Source organism: Mchenga conophoros, linkage group LG8, assembly GCF_057382185.1.
Source record: "Mchenga conophoros isolate Kocher_MC1m ecotype Shallow Benthic linkage group LG8, M_conophoros_male_GT1.1, whole genome shotgun sequence".
NCBI lineage: Eukaryota > Metazoa > Chordata > Actinopteri > Cichliformes > Cichlidae > Mchenga > Mchenga conophoros.
This window is the reverse complement of record NC_140533.1, coordinates 3,925,781-3,950,985: the sequence shown is the minus strand read 5'-3', so window position 1 is coordinate 3,950,985 and position 25,205 is coordinate 3,925,781. Positions and strand designations below refer to the sequence as shown.

Below are 25,205 nucleotides of genomic sequence, written 5' to 3'. Positions count from 1 at the left end.
TCAACAGTTAGATGTTTGAAACATAGACACAACTGAGTGTTTCAATAGGGAAATGATCCCAAACACATGTTACGTTGATTTTGGAATCAATAAAGCAGGCTAACACTAAGCTTCTAGAATGGCTGTCTCAAAACTCCAATGTCAACCCTATTGAGAATTCCATCAATTCCTCCAAAAAGAGTGATTAAATATCCAGCTAGAATTGTGACACAGGCATCTGTGACACAAGCAAGTTGTGTCTCAACCATAACCCTTTGGTTATGGTTGAGACACAACCTGCTAAGGGGCATTTAACCAAATATTAGTGGGAGAGTATATATATTTCCAATGGTCACCAATGTGTTGCAAGAAAGACCAATAACCATGGGAAATTTTGAATCACCAGTTAAAATAACTCCAGTAACTGCATGTCTTTGGACTGTGGGAGCAAGCGAGAACATGCAGACTCCACACAGAAAACCCCCCCCCCGACCAGATGATGGATTCAAACCCAGGACCTTCTTGCTGTGAAGCAACAGTGCTAAACCCCATACGACCATGCTGCCCACTTGTATCCACTTAAAGTCTTTAAACATGTATGCTGTACAATCATTCCACCCTGGAAAAACAAGTTTAAAAAACCCATTAAAAGCCCCAAATCACCATGACATTCACATGTACATAATGTATCCAAACAAAACTAATTGAGCCCATTTTAAAAAGAATAGTAAATAGCCCTGTAATCTCAAGCAGGGATAAATAGACATCAGCTGTTCAATGTAAAAATGAATTAAGAAGCATCACATGTTATTAGCGCCTGTTTGAGTGTGTATATATAACAAAAGCTTAAGCTTTTATGGAAAACATTATTAGCAGCAGAGGAAGTCTACCACTACAGCATGTTTCTTGCTTATTATGTCCTCCTTTTTAAACCAGTCATTTGTGATGAAATATATCGATTGCCTCATTTAGTGAGCAAGGCTGAATCACTCTGGACCAGGCGGTGCTGTCCTCACATTCTCTCCATTTTTCAAGTACTCTCATAAAAACACAATTTTTAGGCCATCTAGTCTTTCTGAGCCTTATAAAAGCAGTGTATATCTGCATAACTTTCTTAATAAGCAGCACAAAGCACAGCATGATGGGCTGAAATCCTAATTTATCAAGGAAAAACAAATAATTCAAATGCCCCTCACGATCCACAAACATAAGATATTTCTGTCTGAGTATTTCCTTAATAATACATGTGTGAAGCACAGATATGTGAAACTTAATTTCAGCTTCCTTTATTATTATTATAAGTTTAGACACTGCTTTGTTTCATATTGTAGAGAATACAGTTGGCACGCATATTTGCACCCATGAAAACATACCTAACAGCAACAAAGTACAGTTATCCAGAGACTCGCAGTAAAATAAAGATACATGCATGTAATTTACACATTTACAGAAGCTTTTATGCTCCAATGAATAAAGGCATTGTTTGAACGCAGTGTACAGAAAAACAAGTAGCAGTCCAGGAGATGAAAGATTCACCTCCGCTTTGCAGGGATAACAACATTTCCACTGGTTGCGATGGGGATTAGAAGCCTTCGCTGGTCCATGCGAAGATATTTTTCAATAAGCACTTCCACTGGCACCTTGTCATTCACATAACCCTGCCTGCAAGTTACAAACACATACTGGTTAAGTTCCATGTTAGAAAATTTATGTGAAATGTCAGAAAATAGATCATGAATGAGGTGTGCTACCTATAGGCAGCATTTAAGATATTCTACAGGCTTATGCTCTTATTACAGTCAGATATAGCCTTCAAACTACAAAGAGCTCAACATTGCCATCTAGAGGTCAGAATAATCCAAGCGTTGCAGAGTGGGTTTTTTCCTCCCCCTTACTGTAGAGTCAGTGCCTTACCTGTACAGGCGGGCACTTCTGGCTTAAAATACATATTATTTTGGGGCCTTTTGCCTTTATTAGATAGTGGAGAGTGGACAGGAAAGACAGGCCTACACTCAGTATAGGTTTCTTGATTTGCTTTGTTTTTTGGTTCATTTTATTCATTTATTGATAACACACACCAGACAAACTAAACAGCTAGCTAGTTGACATGTACACTGAGATATGCAGAACAAGGTATTTAAATAAATCTGTACATGTTTGCTCCATAAAGTTATATAGCAGTGTTGTACTGAGCCTCCTCAAACCCTCCTAGGAATACATAATGCAGTTTTGTGTATAATGTAGTTCGCTACATTTTTAAGTGGTATTCAAGTTTCGCTTTTTCCTCCTTAATTAAACAAAGGGGCTTTATGACATTAAAAACATCTGATTGCAAAAAGTCTTGAATTCTGCCCTCATACCTTTTCAGCAGAAGTTCAACGTCCTCGACCTCTATGGTTTTTCTCTTTGCATGGGCAGCATACGTCTCCAGGTCCTCAGCTAGCCGGTCAAAGAATTTATCCATTCTGTTAAAATTACAACAAATCTGTTATATTAAAGCAACACACAGTTCTAACAGACAAAGAGACACTGCATGTGATTAATGGCGAAACACAGTGTGTTACTTACATTTCATTTAGGACAGGGTGGACGTCTGCAGAGACTTTTGTTTTGGCAAATTGCTTAAAGACGCCCATAAGGTAGCTCTTAGGAAGGATAGTTTCCTTTTTAGAGCTCCTCGTCTTCCTCACTCTCCTCTGCTTAGGTTTAGCTGCAGGTAAAGGTTCTCTTGTACCGCTGGTACTGGTGGAGATCAGAAGAGAGTGTCAGTGAATTGCCGAATAAAAACTTGATTCTGTACCTGTGCTACAATAGCAGTTTTTCTATTTAAAGTAGAGAAGCTTTTAGGGAGTTAAAAGAGCACTGTGTCAGCTGAAAGGTCCATATCCCCAGCTGAGTAGGTACTTCTTTCTCCCTAAAAAACAGTCCTGACTGAAACCCACAGGACACACAAACACACACACTTAAGTGTAATAGGACATGCAGCTTACCTGGCCTGATTGTTCTTTAGAACAGAAGGTGATGCTAAAGGATCAGGACGATTAAAATTAATTTTCTGTCTGACAAACGCTGGAGTCTTGCAGGGGAAGTCTGAAGCTATCAGAAAACAGATTTCTTAGTCATTCTGAATGCTTAAATAGATATTTTACCAGTGCATGTTAAAAGAGAAAATAACCTTCATCCTCTTCATCATCATAATCTTCTTCTTCTTCTTCCATTTCTTCTTCTGGTTCAGCAGCATCCTCAGCTGGAGCTTCATCAGGCACAGTTTCACTCCTACCATCTTCAATGTCATACGTTCCCTCTGACAGAGGAAATGAGTTCTCTTTGTCAGCCTCAGGCTCATTCGTTGTCCCAGTGGCCTCTGCCTGTCCTTGGGTTGAGGATTCGGCCACATCAGGGTCTCCGGTGTGAGTCTGACCACTCTCATGGCTTCCCATCTCAAAGCTGGTGCGCAAATCCAGAGTGCCATGTCCTTTGAATTTGGCATCAGGCCATCCTACAAACAAAACCACAAACAATATTTAATCTCAATCATACAGATTTTTAAATGCTAAATGATTGATTAATTGATTTTTTTTTTAACCTGCAAACGTAGCATTAGGGAAATCCTCTGCTGCCTCTGTAACCGGCACAATGAGACCGCCCTCAGAGCGATAAGCCCTCCGGCTGATGTGTTCTGAGTCATGTTTCAGCTGAGCTGATGCCTCCTCTTCATTTTCACCGCTGAAGATCTCAAAGTCATTTTCGTTCTCAGACTTGGTCACGTGCTCATTTCTCTCAGATTGACCACTAACATCCTCTTCAGGCAGGGCTGCTACAACTTCATCAGTGTGATATTCAGTGCCACCATCCTCTTCATCCTTTTCGGTTTGAGAGTCTAGTACAACGTCCTCTTCCTCAGACTGAGTAGATGCTTCAGCTCCCTCTTCGGACTGGGAACCAGTTTGAGATTCTTCTACGCCTCTCTTGTCTTCTTCCTCTTCTTCAGTCTGATCCTCAGCCACATTCTCGTCTTCAGACTGAGAACCTGCGTCATCACCCTTTTCGATCTGCGAGTCGGCTGTACCTCCATCAGTGTTAGAGTCAACTACATCTTCCTCATCTTCCTCCTCCTCCTCTTCAGTTTTAGAATCTGCTTCAGCTTCCTCTTCAGCCTGTGACCCTGCTTCAACACCCTGTTCAAGCTCGGAATTGAGAGCAACTTCTGCTCTTTCCTCAACGTCTTCAAACTGAGCTGCATCCTCGCTTACACCGGTCCGAGATTGAACTACATCTTCATCTCCGTCAGATTTTGCCAAGACATCTTCAGGTTTACTGTAAACTGTTCTCCTTGCTTCCTTCTTTTCAGATTCATCTTCAGTTGGAAACACACACAGTTGGTCAGTTTCCAGCTTGCTCTGCTCCACTTCCATTTGCTCCTCTGGCTCCATCTCCCTCATGTCCTTCTGCAGCTGAGACGCCACGACTGTAGGTTTGTCCTGAGTAGCAATGATAGAAAAGTTGGAGGTCATGGCATCAGCCTGGGCGTAGAGAGCCGTGTTACAGTTCACGATATCGGCTGTGATATCTGGTTCGCTGAGTTTGCTTAGACCTAAGGTGAAGCCCTCAGAGTGAGTAGATTCACCAAGCCCCTGCTCCACAGGTCCAAAGCTGCTCATACCTGGATGACAGGAAGGAGGAAAATGTAAGGTGGAGGTAAAGAGCAGGTGCAAATAACCTACAATTCTTTCATGCTGTACTTCTGTTCTCACATCACTGGGCTGAAGTGTTAAATTTATACTCAGTCGTAGGTTTGCACTGAACCTCTGCAGAATTTAACTAAAACTTTCACCAGCAGGGGGCAGCACCTTACTTGTAGGTAGGTTGAATAGTTGTTGTATGTGTGCCGGCAACTTAACCAAAGGTTACATGGCCTTGTTACACAATCTTGTGATAAAAACTGGCATTAAACAAAATTACAATCCAATCTAGTTCCACTTTTTTTTTTTTTAAACCTCCCTTCAGCACGATTCTTTTTGAGACATGGTCCCAAGCAGCTGTTTCTTTGCAGTCTGGTAACAGCTTTACTTACTGAAACATTTTCACATGCACTCATCTACAAAATGTATGAGAGGTGAAGAAGACGGTGGAGATACGCGTCAGGGGTGGTTTGTGGCAGAAGACCAAAATGTCTGAATAAAGGATCAGAGGCCAAGCTGGGGCCGAAGATGTTAAGAAGTCTGAAGGACAAGATTAGAAATGAGTATAACTCAGGTTTAGTCAAAGTCTGGACTCAAAGTTACAGAGGCAAAGCTGAGGGGGTTTGGACATGTGCAGAGGAGGGATAAAGGGATTGAGGATAAAGATGGATGCAAATCACTGACAAATTCACTGTGGTGACCCCTAAAGTGAGCAACCGAAAGAAGGTGATATTTAAAGTGACTCAATAGCAGGTCAAAATACAGTGACAGTTCTCAAGGTGAAAAATCCTGATAGTGAGATTATTTAGCAATGAATGAATCAATTATCAAATTAACCAGTTGGTAACAACAGTGTGTGAGATTATATTACATTTCTGGTTAAGTTTCTGTGTTTTACACCATATGGCTGTATGGCTGCTGTGCCTCAGAAAGAAATCTTTGAAAAACCTGTGTCCCATTAGAAGAATGTAATAAAGTATTTTGAGCGCAGTGTTCACCTCCCATCCGTCGTTTATCTACAGCAGCACCAAATTCTTCCTCTGAGATTTTCCGACGATTTGAAACTTTTCTCTGCAGACCTCTTTTCTCAGTCTTAGCGTCAACAAACGGAGTTTTTAAATTCAAGGAAGCAGAGCTGAAAAACAGATTGGACATAAACTAAAAAACATAAAAAACAAACATGGTGTGCATTCACACGCTGATCATTAATTCTAAACCTAGTCATGGGTTTGATCCCTGATTAGAATTAATATTTTGCATTCTTTGTACACTTTACCTCAACACAGACAGTGATGAATTGTCATCTATTGATAGTTCAGTTTCCTCTTCAGCTTCTGGAAGCACAAACATCCAGCATACACAGTAAGTGTTCACATTGCTGCAGAAGCACAAAAAAAAAAAAACCCCACAACCTCATTTTTAATCTGTGTACCTCCTCAATGCTCGTTTCAATCTTACCATCTCCATCTTTAAGTCGTTTTTCAAAAGCCGTTTTGTAAAAACTCCTGCGCGGTCTCTTTCGGCTCAGTCCCTTTGCAGTGCTGGCTGCTGGGCCAACTGTTACATCAGGCAGGTCCAGCCCTGACAGCTCCATACTGAAAGTCAATTCAGCTCAAAAGTTTATTTTCCATCACAACCAGGACTAATTCAGTAATACCATCAATCACCCTGTAACCCACAGCTCACCTGTGATGCGTTTTGGAGATGGTCGAATTGGCTGAAGGTGGCTCAGGCTCTTCAGATGTTTCTGTCTCATGAACCACGGGGGATTTCACCGGCTCTGAAAACCAAAACATATAAGCAAAACCAACCGAAACCAACCAGGAATTAAAAGAAGGCTAGTTCACGCACCTGTCCGCAGGATGTTTATGAGTATGTGTCTGGGAGTGTCTCCGTCATTAATCAGTACTGAAGATGTGGCAGGCATGTTTGCCTTTTTTAACACAACTGAGGCAGTCCTCCTTTTAGTGGCGGGGAGGGATTTTCTGGTTATGCTCTAGAAAAAAGGGACAAAGTTAATAAGTTTAACATGCCCACGAATAACAACTACGCTGCTCACCTCTATTTTACCTCATGGAGCTTATGTCTCATGCTCCGCCTAAGGATCTCCTGCGGGGTTTGGGGACCAGCATCTTTCTTGCTGAGCCTGCTACTCCGCCGGGTCCCGCTGCTACTCGGCTCCTGTGAATTACTGGAGACAAGTCATCTTACGATTAATAATACTGAATACAAAGCCGCTGAGACTAACGTGCGACAACCACAAGTTTGTCGTTAGCGATAGCTTAGCTAGCATTAATGCTGAAAACGCCAGTGAATAAGACTTTCGTGGTTCTCTCCCAGAAAATGAACCGTACCTGCGTGTGACAGGGGTCCTGGGTGGCTCGGTGGTGAGAATATGTTTCAGCAGGACCCGAGCGGACAAATCCTCTGTGGGATCCATTTAGCCACCGAGGAGCAAAGTCAGCTGGTTAGCTGAACTCAGCTAGCAGACAATTGCGGGCAGTTAAACGTCAAAAATGTCAAACAAATGACTTTTTCCACAACGACGCTGTCCAAACAAGCGGTGCTGAGCTGAAATGAGTGTCGTTTATCTCAGCTTTCACCCGAACGTCATTTGTGCTCTGATCCTTGCCTTGTGTTTTCTGTTTCAACGGACTCAATTCTCATACGGTCCCGCGTTATTTTTAAGTGAAATCTCGCGAGAAGAGAGATTTGGCTTTGAACCTCGAGATCGCAATGAAATAAATAAATAAAATTAAAAATGAAATTTTAATATTGTTTTCAGAAAAAGCAATAATATAAATGAATAATTTACAAAATCAGAGCTATGGAATTTTTTTCAATACTGAAATTTTATTTTATTGTATTTTAGTTTAGTTTAGTTGTCATCCATACTTCAAAATTGTGGGTGATTATCCATTATTATTATTATTATTATTATTATCATCTTAATGCAAACTTTTGTGAAAATATCTCAAAACAAAACATGGAAAATAACTTGAAATTTCTGAAAATGAAGTCGAAAATTTGAGCTAATGACTCGACATTTTGAGATAATAATCTAAGGCAAGTGAGGTGTTTTGAATTTCTGTCAGGTGTGCACTAAATTTTGACCAGTGGAGTGCAGTGCGATAAACTGGAAAATAAACGTGAGAGCAACACAGTTCTCAAGAGAATTTATAATATCATAATTCCCTGCAAAACAACATGTTAGTTACCACAAGGGGTGAAAATTATAAAAATGTTTCATTTTGAGAAACTTATCCTACCCTTTATCATAAGATTGGACACCACTACCACCACCAATTTCAAATTTGGATTCATTTGGCATACCTCAGGCTTTTCTCCCCATTTCCATTCCTGAAGAACATCCTACCTGCACACCATGCCAAGATTTCAACTAATAGCTCTTTGGGAATCACTATGTTGGTGCAAAAATACAATTTTATGTCTCTCAGACTCTGTTATCCTTGGCATTTTTCATAGATTTAGTTAAGGAAATTGGGGCAAAAGCTTTGAGCTTTTCAAGAATTGCTCTAGAACACATTAAAAATTACAAGGAAGTCTGACTAGTTGGAAGCAAAATATAAAAAAAGCAACAAACAAAACAAAAACAACACACACAAACAAGGGATGGCTCAACACTGGATTTTAAAAATTCAAACTTACTTTAGACATTAAAATGTAAAATCTGTGTCAATAGAATAAGAATTTCTTCTTTTAGGTTCAAATCTAAGACCAGGTGCAGATGATGGTTAAACCATTTAGAATTTGAGATATATGCATTAAATATAAGGCTATTTAAATAATATAAACAAACATCAGGTGGCACTTGTTCTCATTGTCTCAAATTCTAATATAGTTTCTTTGTAAACCACTAAAAGAGCACATTCTTGTTTCTCACATTTTCTGATGTGTTGTAATCTTTCCCCTCAGCTCTTGCCTGTAATAAGCATGCAAGGGAGGCGTTAAAGATTTAAATAGTCTTTAATAATTTATGGCAGCAAACTGATAATTATATTCAACAATCAGTAAAACAGGTGGTTGTCTGTTTTATTCATAGTCATTTATAGGTGAATGATCCCTTTGCCCAGCACACTGGAAATAAACTTTCATTTGCTGTCATAGGTTGTTTGATTTTTTTTTAAAAAATAGTGCAAAGGCTCCTCGTACGGATGGCTTAGAAGTCTGGCCTGTCCTCCTTCAGTTTGGAGTAATCCATGTTTACTGCAAGAAGCTGGACACACACACACATAAAAACAAATATGCATTATCATATGACTGCTGAGATATGGACTTTGACGCAAGATAACAGAAAATTATGGCCTGTCCTTTGTAGAAACATGCCTGCTCTATAACTTGACGTAAAGGATTAAGAAAAACGGCTCGTACTTTGTACTGCTGATTGGGCTTCATTTGGTTCCAGGGTTCAGGGTTGTTCTTGTGATCCCATCTGAAGACAAGAGGAAAAGCCGTGATCGAAACAACACATCCCCGAGTAACCGAGGAAAGTGAAAACGCCCGCTTTTCTATAAGTTTAAATCGTCTCAGATACTTACGACACGTCTGGGTTTTTCAGAGCCGCCCTGGTCAGGGCCAACACACTCATGGTTGCCCCTCCACTTATGAAGATGAACAGGGGGATCAGCTTTGGAGAAAGGGCATCAATTAGTCAATAAAGCTATTGCTTTATCAATGCCAGTGGAGCAAAACCAGAAGAGAACAATATACAGAGTTTTAAAAATGTTGGGCACATTTTCCTTCTTGAGTTTAGGATGGAGGAGGAGAAGTTGGTGTAAATCTGTTGCTCTCTGACTGGAAGTGGTAGTCCTAGATTAGGTTACCAGATGTCAGAAACTAAAACTGCAGACATAAAAGATGGGAACAGACAAGACGGACTCTGCTTTCCTCTGCAGCTGCAGATCTTGCAGGATTTCCAGTGTGGAGCCTTAAAGAGTATGTTTCTATGTTTGATCTATAAAACGTTGATAGATCTTTGTTATCTGCGTCCTTTTGGATCTTATTCAGCATTTCATCTGTTACAAACCATGTGTAGGAGTCCAGTTTTTCCTACTGTGCATTGCCAAGACATAATGTGTCTTATTAAGTTTTAAGATAAGGGCAAATAGTTGTTGTCCCTGCTTATATCACCACACTTTGACCCCGTGGCCAGTTGCATGTGTCTAACAGCTATTAATACAACCAGGGCCACTTTCTCACCTTGCTGCTGTGGGTAAAAATGTGCAGTTGTCCTCAAAAAGCCTTGCTAAGGCAGTGCTACTTTTATAGTAACAGTCTATGATGTATAAAATGCACAGAATTTCCATGTTGGTATTGTTATCTCATGACATAAGAGGATTGTTTAAACAACGAAGAGTTTTCACCAGCAGGGAGCAACAGGCTGCTCAGTCACAGAGCAGGAGGGGGACAAAGCATTTCCATCCAGAGGTCTATTAATATGGAGGCTGCCACAAACCAAACCCTTTCACACCGTCGTCCTTGGAGAAATAAACCCTCACATGCATTTATCTGGCCTTCACTCAAGCTAATATGGAAACTACTCCACCGCTATACGTGCTGCCACCACAAACCCTTTCGCATGGCTACAGACGCACGGTGGCGTGAAACAAGCGACCCCCCCCCCCGCGCGCGCGCACACACACACACACAGATTTGAACCTTTAGATTATCATCATTATAACATTTCAGTAACAACAGTATCAGTGTATCACGCTCAGTAGGAGCAGGTGATGCGGTTGTCTGATTCTGCGGATGCCAGAGCGCAAAAACGAACTCTGTCAGGAGGTTGCGGGTGAAAAACCCAAGAAAAGCTTTCATGGGATTACACGAATACAGTGATTAAAACAATAAGAATGTAGTGACGTGAAAATGTTCTACCAATGTTTCTAACCGAAACCTGTGAGTCTGTCGAGGAATTTGAGATTTCCGCACTCAGAGCTGTATATGAAATTATTTTTGCTTTTATAAATAGTAAAATACTCTACGAATGCGTACTTTAGGGTGTCAGTGTGTGGATAAGTCACAAAAACTGTTTTCCTGAGCCTTTACAGCTGATCCCACATCAGGTAATTAAGGAGAGATCTTGAGGGGGAAACGGGAGCGCGCGCAGCTTCAAGCTTCTGATAGGCACGTTTCAGTGTCACCGTCTCCTTGGTCACAGGCTGGTAATAACGACCGTAAAAATAAAACGAGTGGCTGAGACTTACAGCTGGGTGGCTCTTAATCTGCTTGGCGACGACCCCAAAGAATGAAGACATGGTGGACAGTCCTCCCGCTGACCGGCTCCGTTAACGTGAATATCTGCGGGCTGAAGGCGCGCCTCTCCGGAGGATCTCCTGCAGTTTCCTGCAGGCCTGAACGTACAATTGAACTGCACACCACCTCCACGCGCTACTGTCAGCCAATCCCACAATGCAACGACAGCAGCTGTGCGAACCCCCTACCTGGGCTCATATCTCTGAGCGCTACGGGGGGTTTGCTCAAGTGGATTTTAAACCCTCCACTTCCATTTTTATTTATTTTGAGCAGCTAAAGTTGGACCGTTCAGACCAATCTATAGGCTCAAACCAGCACGCGCGAATGAATATATATATACACATACATACATACATATATATATATATACACATACACATACTACAATAGCCCGACGGGCAGGGAAGAGATAGATTTTGGTAGCCCGACTGAAAAAATCGCTAGCTCCAGGACGTCGGGCTAGCGATATTGCAAGCCCTGTATCTGATTGAGGAATCACTCATCTTTGGAAAAGAGAGTTTATTACAGAGAAATGGCTCTTTCCAAAATAAAAGCTATACTATCCGCTTCTTCTGGGCTATATTCTCAGCAGCATAAGGAGAATCATGTGCTAACAGCTGTCTAAATGACTCGGCTAAAGTTAGTAGCATGCTTGTTGTTTTTGTCTTTGCACTAGGATGATGTCGGCGTAAATGTGCAGTCATATTCGTTGTGTTCCCACTAGTGCTTTCAGGTTAATCTCGTTGAAATAACCTTAACGCCACAACACGGCAAATCTCCTTAACGAGCTACCGCCGATCGCCCCATGGGGCTAGACGGCCAACACGTTAACGAGCTAACTGCGCTAACACACTAGTTCCCACTAGTAATTGAGCATTGCATGGCACATCCAACATACTGTTTTACTTTAGTCCATGACTCGCTTACCTTCAGGGTCATACGTCACATGAAAACCAAAATAATTCCAAACGCCAGATCTGAATGAGAGTGGGGGAGGTCCATGTTGCAAGGAGAGCTTAACTTCTGTCTCGCTAGCTTGCCCTGCGCTCTTCCTTCTGACTATGCTGTCTGTGTTGAGCGCTCAGTGGATCTGCGCTCGGCAGTGCAGCCTAGGCGGAGTAGTCCAACGCAGATTCACTGAGCGCTCAACACAGACAGCATCGTCAGAAGGAAAGTTGATAAAATAAATTACAAATGTTGTATTGTTCGATACATATGCGTACCGAACCGAAAGCACTGTATCGAACGGTTCAATATCGATACGAATATCGTTGCACCCCTAATATATATATCTATATATATCTATATCTATCTATATCTATATCTATCTATATATAGATATATATATATATATATATATATATAGATATATAGATATATATATAGATATATAATATATATATATATATAGAGAGAGAGAGAGAGAGAGAGAGAGAGAGCGAGAGAGAGAGAGAGGAAATGACTAACTAAGAGAAGTATCTGTCATGGTTGGCTGTGTGGCAGGCAAGCAGAAGTGGTGGACCCAAAATAGCAGGACTCTTGGAGATGGGAATAAACTGAAAACGCAGCTTTATTGCTGGAGGAATGATTCACGAAATAAAACTTACAAAGACAAAACTCTAAACCGAGGTGCTGGAGGACAGGACATTACAAACACACAGCAAGTTGAGGGTACGACGCGACACTGACACAGAGAAACACAGGGCTTAAATACACAGATGGCAGTAATCAAGGGATGAGAGACAGGAGGGGAACACACCTGGGAGAAATCACAGCTGACGAGACAGGGGAAACGTAAACTGAGCACACTCACATACGACACAGACCTTCACAATAAAACAGGAAACTCAGACACATGGAACCAGACAAGACATTGAACTAAACAGATTCACAAACAGACGGGGTGACACCATAGATAGACAGATACAGACGCAGACCGAATATAACACGTAGAACTCAAACAATAATAATAATAATCATGATAATAAATTGGAAAATGATAATAATAAACTTAAAGCGCTGGGTCACCGACCCAGGACCATGACAGTATCAGCACGTGATGCTGTTTTATCTAGCTGCGATGGGATTTGGCAGTGTATGCCGTATGGTGTCACGGGAAACGGTCACTCCAGTTTGGCTTTCTACTGCTTTAGCGAACTGCAGTGAACTTGCATGGTGATTTCTTCAACCCTTCCTTCTCATCAGGAGACGCTCCCATTGAGATGTTAACTTTTGTGGACGGCCTGGATGTCTAAGATGGTTGCGCTTCAATCTTTGTTACATTTTGTGATCACTTTTGCTACAGTATTTTGACTGATATGTAAACCTTTGCTGATCTTGTAGCCCTCACCTTTTTTGTGTAAAGAAATTATTTCCTTTCTCAGATTTTGTGACATTTCTCTTCCATGTGGAGCCATTGCTGGCAGTATGAAATGGGAAGGGCTTTTCCTTGTTAAGTAATGCCCTTTTATGGTCACCTGTCTGCTGGACACCTCGTAAATGAATCATTAGACTCACCTTTGGTTGAATGCCTGGTAATTCGAATTTTGTAGTCTTAAGTGTGGCTTTTCTCCTTAGACTATAATTGGGGTGTACTCATTTTTGCAACATGGGCTTGAATGAGTCTGCACACACACAAAAAAAAAAAAAAAGGATTTTCCTAACAAATTAACAAATCTTGTTTGCAATCAATGGCCCACATTTGTGGGAGTATTTTTGTATTATAGTATCTCATAGAAAATGTTGATTCTGAAAGGAAACTAAAGGTTTTCTGACAAATGTAAAGGGGTGCACTCATTTATGCTGAGCACTGTATCTTGAGACAATGAACCAAACTGCTGAAACTTTAATGTTTGTGCCACCAATAATCAGCTTTCTGGGAAAAAACAAAACAAAACTGAGAAGCATTGTGGTGAGTCAAAGGTAAGGACTGAAGAAATCAATGTGACTCAAGACAAGAGGAAATTACACGTCTTAGTCAGGCAGTTGTCAATTCCCCTGCCCCAGAAAATAGTGAAGATTACAGTATATGGTGACATAATGACACACGGTACCATTATAAGATTTTCTAGTGTTTTCTTTTACCCAATTTAGAAACAAATATTCCAGTATGACTAGATGAATGCACAAGGTTTGAAAGTAGCTTCTTAATTGTAGGAGAAATGAAAACTTGGCAGTATACGCACGGGACTTCACACCAATAGGTCTGCTCTTTAACACCATGGCTGCATAGATTGTGTGGTGAATTCAAAACAAAGCACTAAGAGCTAAAATGCTAAAATGAATGTAATAAACACAGAAGACATGCTAGCATCATGTATTTATGTAGACAAAACACAGAACCTGAGATAACATTCCCAGTATCCACAACCGGGGAAAGAAAAAAATCTTTGATTATTTGGAATAAGAATATTTCAGTCCATCAGCATTTCATCAAGATGCTAAAACTAGGAGATGTTAGTCAAAAGATCAAAATAGTCAACTTTCAGTTCACATGCAAACAGAACTATCAGAGGCTAAATTATGGAGGAAACCTCTCCTCTGTAACACCCTCTGCTGGAAGTGCATAAAAATCCACCCGATACATGTGACATTTGCCTGACAGAACAAAACTAAAAATGACAAGGGTCTTTTTTTTTTTTTCCTTTTTAGCTTATGTAGCAGGTATTTGGGGAAAAAGGGTAAAAAACAGACATCACTACACATACATATACAACCAAGTACAAAAGTGAGTATAAAAATAAGAATTGCGACTCAAAAGTAGTAGTTCAACTTGTGCAAACATGTCTGCGAGAAAATAAAACTATATGATCGTTAACTTGTCAGCTTGGCAGAACAAAATGATCAGGGAAACTGAGGACGACAAGTCTATACCACTAAAACTGGTTAGGTAGTCAGCTAGGCAGTGAAACCTCAAAACTAAAACGTACCATCAGGCACAGATCTAGAACGTCAATAAACAACATGCAACCCTTTTTTGCAAGTAAACAAGACATTTTAAAAAAGTACTACTCGTAAAGCAAGAATGCATGTGATGAAGCCATTAGGTGCTGACGCTACCTGAACTTCTACATCTACAAAATTCCCTTTACAACAACCAAAATGTCATTTCATGTTGTCCTTTAAATCAGGTAAAAACAAAGTACCCACTGATTTGTCACGCTTCGTACACTAGTGACTGGTGCAAGGAAATAAGTGAACAGCAGATAAATATCTTTGATAAGATGAAAAAAATAATTAAACAGATGCAGTTTAAAAATAAGGAACAGTATCAACAAAGTTACTGTTGTGGCGTCTTTGAGGAAATAACTGTGCAGGAAGTGAGCAGTCAGTCAAACAAATCAAGTGAAAGTTTACAGAAAAATAAGTGAGCAGTGCTGCTGTAAGACAGCACAGTGTCTCAATTATTTTTGGCTAAGACAAATGTAAATATCTTTGGGTAATAACAGAACTAAATTTGTTTAGTTTAGAAGTGTTGCAATTAAGGAAACTCAGAGCACTCTCCTTTGCATTGTGACTCATTTTCTCAATAACCTTCAACATCAAGCCCTTTTCAGACATCCAGTGGTTTCCTTTAATCTCGCTGCATCTGAAAGTCTCAGATTTGCTAACATTTATCCATCACTTTCAACATGACGAGTGAATACCTGATTACAATGGCTCGCATGCATTTATTTTTTGCTGATCAGCTCACTACAGAGCATCCTAGATAACAACAAGCAGCACATAAACAGCACTTTATCCGTTACTAGTTTGTATAAACACTCAATTATTCCTCCCATAAGCATTTTTTGCTATGCCTAATTCAAAAGCAGCTCTCTGCAGCAGTGTTGTGTTGTAGGGGAAGCTCCAGCAGCACAAACAGATGGCCCATTTGTGGTTGTGCAAGATTTAAGCCTTTAAAACTATGATTGCTCTCAACTAGAGTTGATGCTGGAAATATAAATTCAAGTCTTTTGCAGGGGTGCACAAGTCTCAATGAAGCTCTAATGAACATTAGTGATGCCATCGCATGGCTGAAAAGGGCAACAATGTTATTTGTTTGTACCTGTGTGGCAAAAGAATGAGCTACGATTTAAAAAAAAAAAAAAGAAATAAAGAAAAGAAAAAGAAATCTAGACATCTGTCCCAGACCACTCTGTTCATTTCCAAATAAACGACCTGGAGCCGTTTTTATAAAGCTAGCCCCTCTCCAGAACTTTCTCCCATCACAGTGGTGGCTGCAGGAGGATCTGGACGAACAGCCCAGGTGTTAGAGGAGACCATCTGACAGGAGCTTGTTCCCTGGTTCAAGCAGTTGCTTGCTGGAGAGCCAAAGCTTCTGAAAAACATGTCCATGGAGGGGAGCAGGGGCTTAGGGAGGCTGACTGGGCAAAAGGCTGAACCCCCATAGGGGGTGAAGTTTACCTTGTTGGGGTCGGGGCAGGAGGAGATGAGGGCCATCGTGGGTTTCTGTGGAGAGCTAAAGAAGAAAAGGAGAAGAAAAACTTATGTCCATAAAAGTGATGCAAAAAGTTTGGTTACATTCAGTGCACACAGTCAGATTTCTTACATTTAGTTCAACAGCATTTCTTTATCATGTGGAAAAATTGAGACATAATGTTGACTCTGCACTTCTTTTTTTTAAATGTTACGATATCTCTGGGATTAAATGTGGTTAAACTTCTTTTCACTGACAGAAAGGGAAGTTTCACTGGTCCAGCAAACTTAAGATCAGAGTGACTTGTATGCAGCTCACAATGTAAAATGAGTTTGACATCCCTGATCTTTGTAGTCGCTGCTTGTGCTTACATGTCAACATGCACGAGGCTTTACTCAAGCCAAAATTTTCCCCTAGAAGTCACGGACCCACTAGAAAAGAAAAACTAAAATACCAGGCAACAGAGTTTTGTAATTGTTGATTCCTTTTAATGAGTAACGACTAGTAATTTCACACTGTAAGATTCAGACCAAGTTAAAAACAAGGAGGACTTCGAATGCTTTAGTGCTGACAACATGAAGTGTTGCAACATCATCAACTTGTCTGTTTGGCAGAACAAAACTCCCAAGCTGAACAAACAAACTGCTTTGAGGGGGGACTGTTCTTACATCTACAGTTAATGCCACTAACTCACTCTAACAGAGTACAAGGTAAACTCTGACTCAACTAAAAACTATGACGTCATGCAGGAAATCACATTCAACTTTGGGTAAAGACACTGAATTAGTTTGTTTTTCTAGTGTTTATTTTTTAAATGTGACCACCAGGGGGCATCTACATGCTGACCGTGTTAAATGACAGGGAGTATACAGTATTTGTCTAATTATATTTCATTATCCAGAGGTGATTCATCTGTCTCCCTCTAGCATGCAAACAAAGCAAAATGAATAAAAACCTACCTGATCTCCTCCCACACTCTCACCCTTTCACAGCCCTCTGGAGGTTTTCTCTGGAAGCAGCAGCTTTTGTTGGGCCCGGGAGATGAGGCGTTCAGGAGAGGAGAAAGGTCAGCCTCATTCTGGGAGGGGAATGGAGACAGAAGCCCACTGTCTATTGAGCCTGAAAATAGGAGAGAAAACATTTGTGAGAATGATATACCTATATATATCTATATCTATATCTCTATATCTATATCTATATATATATATGATTTGAATGTTCTGAGGGGCAGAAACAGTTTACTCACTTCTTATCAACCTCACCCCCTTAACAATGTCTTGTCATTTTCTCTCAAACTGTCTTCAGCTTGGTTTCTGGCTATGACTGATCAACATTATGAAGTTTTCAGCTAGAGCCCATCCTTTCCAAGCCTAGATACACTGTGTTATGTCTGAAGTCCTTTCTGGACTCAAAGGCTCGTGCAGACAATGTGGTGATGATCATCAAGTAATAATTTTCTGGCACGCAGTACATTACAAACACAGGATTTTGGGGGGGATGGGACAGACTCCCTAACAATCACTTAGGCATTTATTGATAGGGTTTCACTTCACCCATGTTCCCCAAATTGAGATTCAATTTGAAGAATAAACAAAGGACTGAAAAGAAATTAAAACCTTAATAGCAGTTTGCATTCTTTTGACATTTAGAAATCTATTTATAAATTTCCTGATGCACAACTAAAGGAAGTCAAATTTCAAGGTCTCAGCTAGAGATGCCACCTAATTCATATGTTCCTTGCCAAGTCCATGATCAATGTCAGAAAGAACCTATAAAGAAATTATAAGTGAGAGGGAAACTTACTATAAACTAAGACAACTACAACTCTTTAGTCCATCAAGCCAACACCAAAAAAAACCAATAACTTCCATGGTGAATATAAAGAACACATGTCATGCCATATTTGCATTTTGCAGACATATTTTTGGCAGAGCTGAATTGCGTTACTGAAACCGCCACAAAGTTATACATCAGTGCTGCAATTTTATGTCTACATGCGTCTGCTAGAAATACACTTACCAGACACTTTTTAAAAACACACAGTTTAACTGCTCATCAATGCAGTTATCTAATCAGCAAATCTCAAGGCAGCAGCTCAGTGCATTTAGGCAAGATGACCTGCTGACGTTCAAACCAGCAGAATGAGAAACAAAGTTGAGTTTAAGTGACTTTAATGTGGCAGGGTTGTTCTAGCTGGATGGGTTGGTCTGAGTAATTTGAAAACTGTTGATTTATTGAAATTTCCTACAGAACCATCTGTAGAGTTTACAAAGAATGGTCTGAAAATGAGAAAACAACCAGTGATTAGAGCTTCTCTGGGGTAAAACACCTCAATATCAGGAGAATGGTCAAGACTGGTTTGAGGACATAGCAAGGCAAAAGTAACTCAAGCAACCAAAGTATGCAGAAGAACATTTCTGAATGCACAACATGTTAGAGTGGAGCTACAACAGCAGAAGGCCACACCGGGTGCCACTCCTGGCAGCTAAGAACAGTAAAACTGAGGCTACACCTCACACAGCCTCACCAGAAATGGACAATAAATGGTTTTTTGTTTTTTTTAAAACCCAACAAAACCTTGCCAGGTCTGAAGAGTCTCGATTCAGATGGCAGGGTGTGGATCCATTGCATGTATGATGTAACAACATGCCGGTTGGTGTAGGGGAATATTTCTGTGCCACACTTTGGACCCCTTGGTATCAACTGAGCATTGTTTAAATACAACAGACTACCCAAGTACTGCTCATGACCATTTTCAGCTCTTAAATACCAGTGTACCATCCCCTGATGTGTTTTAACACGTCACGTCAATGTGGACCGAAATGTGAGGAATGTTTCCAGCACCTCACTGAATTTATGCCATGAACAATTAAGGTAATTAATACCTAATACCTAATAAAGTGGTCAGCAAATCAATACTTTCACGTTTGTTCTCACCATTATAAAAATTTAAATTCTTATCTAAAATGTCTGACAAACTAACCTTGGTGCAGGTCTGGAGGAGCATCTGAGTTGGGCTGAGAGGTGCAGATGTCGTTGGGAGAGGAGGAGGGTGAGGAGGAGGTGGAGGATGACGATGGCGGGGGCGTGGTGGGGGGGTCGCTCTGAGATCCACTGCTGCAGCTCTGCAGAGGCACCGGAGCCCGATGACCATCTGGAACCTCGAGCAGCTGTCGAGACAAGAAACTGCACGTTTTAGAACGTTTAATTAAACGAAAATCGGCCAACACAGAAGTTTTACTTCAGCAGAAAACTACATGTGCCACCTCTGAAACCCGCCTTTCTTTGCAAATAAAACAATGCCTAAACATCTTCACATGTCCATGTTGTGTAAACAAGCATGTGTGGGCTCTGTAGGTGATAATTACCCTCTGTAATGGATGTAGTGACTGGCTGATGAACATGCCTTCCAGCTCCTGGTTGAGGCCCTCCACGCTGCAGCGCAGGGGGAGGGACCAGTGTAGACAGGGGAGCAGGGGGGATGGGAATAGGCTGAGTCTGAGCACATAAACAAGTGAACACAATTTTATTGCACTACTCCTAAGAGCCAAACACCAGGCCGTTGTTTTTTTTTTTTGTTTTTTTTTAAGAGTTCCCTTCAGCTTCTTTTATTTCCATATTTTCCAAAAACATCAGGCTAAATGTACTTTTTTTTTTTTAAATTGTTACCATTAAAAATACAACAACAAAAAGCAACAAAGAAAACGGAAACTTTCTTATTTTTTGAGAGCACACAGGCATTCAAAAAGTCATTTGCTTCAGACATCTCAAAAATCCAGCAAGCTCAATGCTGATAATCAAACTAACAAGTGTTTTCATAAACTGCATGGGGCTGTCTCATCACCACTTTGGTTTATTTGGGAAAAAAAAAAAAAAAAAAAAAAAAAAAATCACCACAGCCCAGTGGAGTGTGGGACCACACACCAGCTGTGCTGAAAAAGCAGAACCGTGCATTACAATCTGAAAAGCAGAAGCTAGCATGATGTAGTGATCTTCCTGTTTCCTCAGTGTTTTATTTCATTCACTTCCTGCAGAGACCTGCATAGCTTAGTAATGCGCTCTTGTGAATGTAAATCAGTGACAGGTGTCCATATACGGTACAGAAGAAAAAACAAATACACCTAAATTTACTTCTAGAGACATCTGCACTAAAACCTCAAGTAACTCATTCAGTGTGCTTGTGTCTGCTGATGCTAAGGTACCTGAGCAGCTCCAAGGCTACGGCCCCCCTGAGGATAGCCCCGCTGACGGTCTTTGTCATGTGCCCCCGAGACTGCAGGTTTGCTGCACTGCTGCAGTTGTTGTTTTAGTTTAGTGATCTGAAACAAACACATGTTAATCAACCTCTACGTGCAAACACACAAAGTCCTTTAATCCCACATGTCGAACGCTTAGTATCAACAAACAAGGATTTTATTATGTTTTTTATGTTGGCTCAATGTTCAGTGAGATCATGAGAAGTGAGGCTTCGTTAAAAAGTATAAAAAGGGGAACGTTGCAGATGACCTCAGTCTCCTGTTGCTCAACAATGTCAATAAAAGTCAAGACTTTTTCAAGAACTTGCCCTTTTTAATTAAAAAAAAGGGTCAAGTTTAGCAAATCCAGGCATTACAAATGCATGTTGCGCAATCAAAAGTTGAACTGACCTCTCGCAGATGCTCAGCACTGCCCCATGATGCTGATCGCTTGTGGCTGCTGCTTCCTCGCCGGCTGTGGGATCTATCGGACCATGAGTCTGGGGTCTGCGGTGGGAAGAAAGCAGCCATGAGAACTGATGTTCTTCATATGCAATCACATGTCTTTAATATGCATTTTATTAAGTATTTTTAGGGTTTGGTCTAAAGCTGTCATATGATCATATATGCAAAATGAAGGGAAAGCTATAGAGCCTTGTGTACAGTTTCTTTATGTACTTAAAGCAATAATGACTCAATTAATTACAGATTGAGGCCATTTTCAAAATTTGCATTTCTTATAATACTTCGTGGTTTCTTTGCCTTCAGTGCAAGCCAGACACAATTAGAGACCATTACATATGCCATTTGTTTCCAGATGCACGTCACAAGTGTGATAAAACATCTCATGAGAAAATATTTCACACAGTATTCACAGCACAAGATAATAAATTCCAGCAACCCAGAACTGTAAAAGCAGGCAGCGCAGACATCACACAGCTTCTGCTTCTTCAGTGGCAATTCGCTGTTATTTTTCCATCATTGCACAAATCATTAGCTGCATTTAAATGGCATAGTGCAAGAGGGCGGACCAACTACGATCTGTGATACTGTGTACTTAGCTGGATGATAAGTTGCACCTCAAGCTGCAGACCTGCTTTCATGTTTTAACTGTGTACTGACACCAGGGGGCAGTGTCAGAATTATACGGAATAACTTGTTTGGGGGGGGCTACTCTTCTGGGTTCTGCTGTTACTTAGCTTAGCCCCTGCCGCGGAGTAGATCGAACTCGTAACACAGGAAGAAATGTTTTGTATTGAAGTGAAAACTGTCCACTGCAGCCACAGTTGGCTTTTTTGGTCACTGGTTAGTTGTTGTTTTTTTTTTTTTTTACTTCTTCCCATCTGATAAACTTCACCGTCTGTCCCTTTCTGTCTAAGCTCACTTCTTAGGCAATTTACAGCACCTTTCCTGACAGTCTACAGGAGATTGCTTTTTTGTAGGACTGCAAGAGCGCATCTGCATCAAGTGCATACCCATAATCCTTCTCTCTGTGTAGCAAATGACCTAAAACGCAGCAGATTCTGCTTTAAGCAGCAGCCATGGTTGCACAATGGAGGTGCGCAGCTTTGCCATCCCAAGTCCACATATGGTCTGCTGTCACCTGAAGGCACCATCAAAAACATGTGGCTAGCAACGTGGAGCTCTCTTTCATGATTTTACTTCTCACATCTCCTCAGTAGAGCCAAAGCACCACACAAGCCAAAAGCAATTGCATAAATCATGCTGTAATATTTCACGTTAAACAGGTCACGTTTAACATGAAATATTACAGCAACACTTCACATATTTTAATCATTGGTTTCACACTTAGTACAGATCAACGTCTCATGCTTAAAAGGCCAACATGCAGCCACATCGCACCATCCACACCCACAGACTTGTCAAACTTGCAGACGAGCTAAAGAGCAGGAGAAACTGAAAAACAAAGACGGAGGGAGGGGAGGGAGGGAGGGAGGGAGGATGTGGGCAACCAAAGTGCAGTGGCGAGTGCCTGCACGGAGCAGAGAGGATGGGTGCAGCCAAAAAGGCCTCGTCAGCTGACTTCGGGGACTGTTGTCGCGGCTGTAGTTCTCACTCTGTAATCGCTGTGCAAGCACCGGACACCCCCCTACCCCCACCCTCCCTCAACCTCAGAGCAACTTATTTCGCTGCAAAAAGTGCAAGCTAATCTTGTGATGTGACCTAACCTCTATCCCCCCACCCCCCCCCCCAAAAAAACCCCAAAACAAAACTGAGAAACATAAAAAAAAAAAAGAAAAAAAAAAAAGCTCTAAATTGAGGAAGCATCATTGATAAATGCCATTCCATTCATTTTTCTGACACTCATAATTCCCACACTTGAAAGCATTATTCCCTGTGGCGCTGACCTGGGTGGATTTGTCCTGGCGGGGTACACAGCTCGGGCCTTCTGGTTCTTTGGGCCAGTGTCCTTGCAGGTACGGCCCGATGATGGCGTCCAGAGACATCGTCCGCCTCATGCCTGGGCTCAGCTGGTGGGATCTGGCCTTTCTAGCTGTCAGTTTCGCAGAGATATTTTCTTATTATTTATAAAAGCTTAAAAATAATCCACACTAATCGGTTTTTCCTCAGGAAACTTGCAGCATTGTAGTGGCAGACACTTATTTTAAACGCATTGCATCATTTTCACCTTCACATCAGAAAGCCACACATGTAATGCTACTTTTCACACACACTGGCCTTTAAATCTATTTTAAAGGTTTTAACGTACTGACAGTAAGCATCAAGAGACTTCATGTCACAGCCATCTACACATGATACAAAAAAGACAGTAGGGTCTCTTAAAAATGGACAAAAATGCTCTTTAAGACGCTAAAAATACTTAAATAGTTTTATATTTGGGGCTACCAATATCTGGATATTACCCTATAAACACCAAATAGTCAGTTTGATTGACAAGAAGAAATTATAAAATATATTTTATCATTTTTTAAATTTCGAAAATATAACTACAGATTTTGAATACTTTAATATAGAAGTAGCAAAGTTTCCCTTAAAACACACACACACACACACACACACACACTAAGAACATATTGTATAGCTCGTGTTACTAATTAAGACAGTTTATATTATGCTTGGATCCGGCTACCAACTTGCCCTCTTTTACTGAGAATTTGCTATCACAAGTTTGAACATCTTATCTAAAGTCTGCAAATGCCCTACTGGGCAACTAGCAGATAAAGCTGCTCTGCAACTGCGCAGGACTGCAGAAACTCGCACCCAGCTTTCTACACCTATCGTGACACTACGTGAGGTCTTAAACTTGAAAGGATAAGGTGGAAAAAGGTGTTGAGCTCATACCTGGCTTCCCATCTATCCTGTTGGGTCTCGGTTTGCTGGCCAGCTGATATGGGACAGTTGCCTTCAGCGGCTGTGGACCCAAAGCAGCACCCCTCGTGTGTCCAGCTCCACTTCGACCGGACATCTTTACAGTGTCAAATCTGGGTCCACTTAACTCTAAATGACTGTTATTAGCTGTGGCTGTCCTGCCTGGTAGAGATGTGGGGGCGCTCTGGTGATGGTGGTGGCTGGCTAAAGTTAACCAGCAGCGGCTCTTTCTCCTCTGGTGCTGGTGATGACTACTCGAAGAAAAACGAAAACTCAAGGCGAGTCATTCAGAGGCCATGTCCGAGCACATACCACTATAACTCGACCAGTAAAACGTCAATACGAGCTTGTGTTCTCGTCTTCGCCGCTGAGCATACTTTTTTTGGTCTCCTTGCTGCTGGCTGTGTGGCGAGTTAGCAGCCTAGCAAGCAAAGTTTCTTTGTGAGGATGTTGAGATATTTCACCCCGTTGTCGAAGGAGGAAGCAGCTCCAGTTTCAAAAAGTCACTTTTACGTCAACTCCCACGGCTTCCGAGCAAACTTTAAAGTGTGTTTCATTACAACTTGTCGGGCTGGAGCGTGTTTGTTTTCTCTCTCCTTTTTAAAGGTGGCCGTGAAGGATGCGAGGCTGAGCACAGCTCCCTAGCCCTCTGCGTTCTTGTTTCAACGCAAACTCCAAACAGTTCCAGCACCACGCTGGTGTGGATTTAATTACGTGTGTGGGGCGGACCCTGCTCCCAGATCTCACTTTTTGATTGGTCGGGAAGCCTCAGATTTCAATCCTATTTGTCAGTGCGCCATCAATCCCTCATATTTAGGCCCATAAAGTTTGGTGTCCCCGCCCCCAAATTCATATCTGAGGTTAGCTTATTTTTTAATGTTAAATTCGTGTTTTAAAAACAAATTTAAACCTTTTTAAAGGAGAAAACCGACTATTGTAGCTATACCTTGACACATGAATCAGCATACTTTAAAGCTGCTGCAGTAGTTTACATGTATTAAAGGGCCATGCTAGTGGCTTTTCTGGCCTAGCAAGTAAACATTACTTGTGTAGAAAGATCTACAGAGCACTCTCTTAATTAAGAGCAACATTCGTTTGTTATTACACCTGCTGTTGTAAAAATAAGGCCATTGATTCAAATGGCATAAAAGCCTGAAAAGAAAATGTGTTGAAGTACTTAGAGTCATTGCAGCACTACTATATCTACAGCTCCCAAAAATAAAAAGTAGCTCATTAATGAAAGAAAATAATTGGCTCCAAGTG

At 41.1% G+C, this 25,205-nt stretch overlaps 2 protein-coding genes and 1 pseudogene across 2 annotated transcripts; all 3 read right to left on the bottom strand.

Annotated features, from left to right (window-relative positions):
* Positions 1-1,241: 1,241 nt before the first annotated feature.
* On the bottom strand, positions 1,242-7,355 carry LOC146567936 (uncharacterized). Its single transcript, XM_085283642.1, has 13 exons — positions 7,016-7,355; positions 6,732-6,852; positions 6,513-6,657; positions 6,348-6,441; positions 6,120-6,256; positions 5,938-5,995; positions 5,660-5,796; positions 3,566-4,642; positions 3,155-3,478; positions 2,970-3,075; positions 2,548-2,721; positions 2,340-2,444; positions 1,242-1,641 (listed from the first exon to the last, which is right to left on the bottom strand). Exons 1-13 carry the CDS (start codon positions 7,099-7,101, stop codon positions 1,512-1,514), a joined length of 2,694 nt encoding a protein of 897 aa, XP_085139768.1. The 5' UTR covers positions 7,102-7,355; the 3' UTR covers positions 1,242-1,511.
* Positions 7,356-8,629: 1,274 nt separating this feature from the next.
* On the bottom strand, positions 8,630-11,090 carry LOC146567935 (cytochrome c oxidase subunit FA4-like). Its single transcript, XM_085283643.1, has 4 exons — positions 10,889-11,090; positions 9,221-9,309; positions 9,054-9,114; positions 8,630-8,898 (listed from the first exon to the last, which is right to left on the bottom strand). Exons 1-4 carry the CDS (start codon positions 10,937-10,939, stop codon positions 8,842-8,844), a joined length of 258 nt encoding a protein of 85 aa, XP_085139769.1. The 5' UTR covers positions 10,940-11,090; the 3' UTR covers positions 8,630-8,841.
* A 4,973-nt stretch (positions 11,091-16,063) lies between these two features.
* Positions 16,064-24,202, bottom strand: LOC146567934 (protein FAM117A-like; annotated as a pseudogene).
* Between the last annotated feature and the right edge of the window lie 1,003 nt (positions 24,203-25,205).

Excerpts from the sequence above, each read along its gene's own strand:
- LOC146567935 (XM_085283643.1), bottom strand. The coding sequence starts at position 10,939 with ATGTCTTCATTCTTTGGGGTCGTCGCCAAGCAGATTAAGAGCCACCCA. Across the intron at positions 9,310-10,888 it reads AGATTAAGAGCCACCCAGCT|CTGATCCCCCTGTTCATCTT; the intron begins GTAAGTCTCAGC and ends CTTTCTCCAAAG. Across the intron at positions 8,899-9,053 it reads AGCCCAATCAGCAGTACAAA|CTTCTTGCAGTAAACATGGA; the intron begins GTACGAGCCGTT and ends GTGTGTGTCCAG.
- LOC146567936 (XM_085283642.1), bottom strand. The coding sequence starts at position 7,101 with ATGGATCCCACAGAGGATTTGTCCGCTCGGGTCCTGCTGAAACATATT. Across the intron at positions 6,442-6,512 it reads CATAAACATCCTGCGGACAG|AGCCGGTGAAATCCCCCGTG; the intron begins GTGCGTGAACTA and ends TTTGGTTTTCAG. Across the intron at positions 4,643-5,659 it reads AGATAAACGACGGATGGGAG|GTATGAGCAGCTTTGGACCT; the intron begins GTGAACACTGCG and ends CCTGTCATCCAG.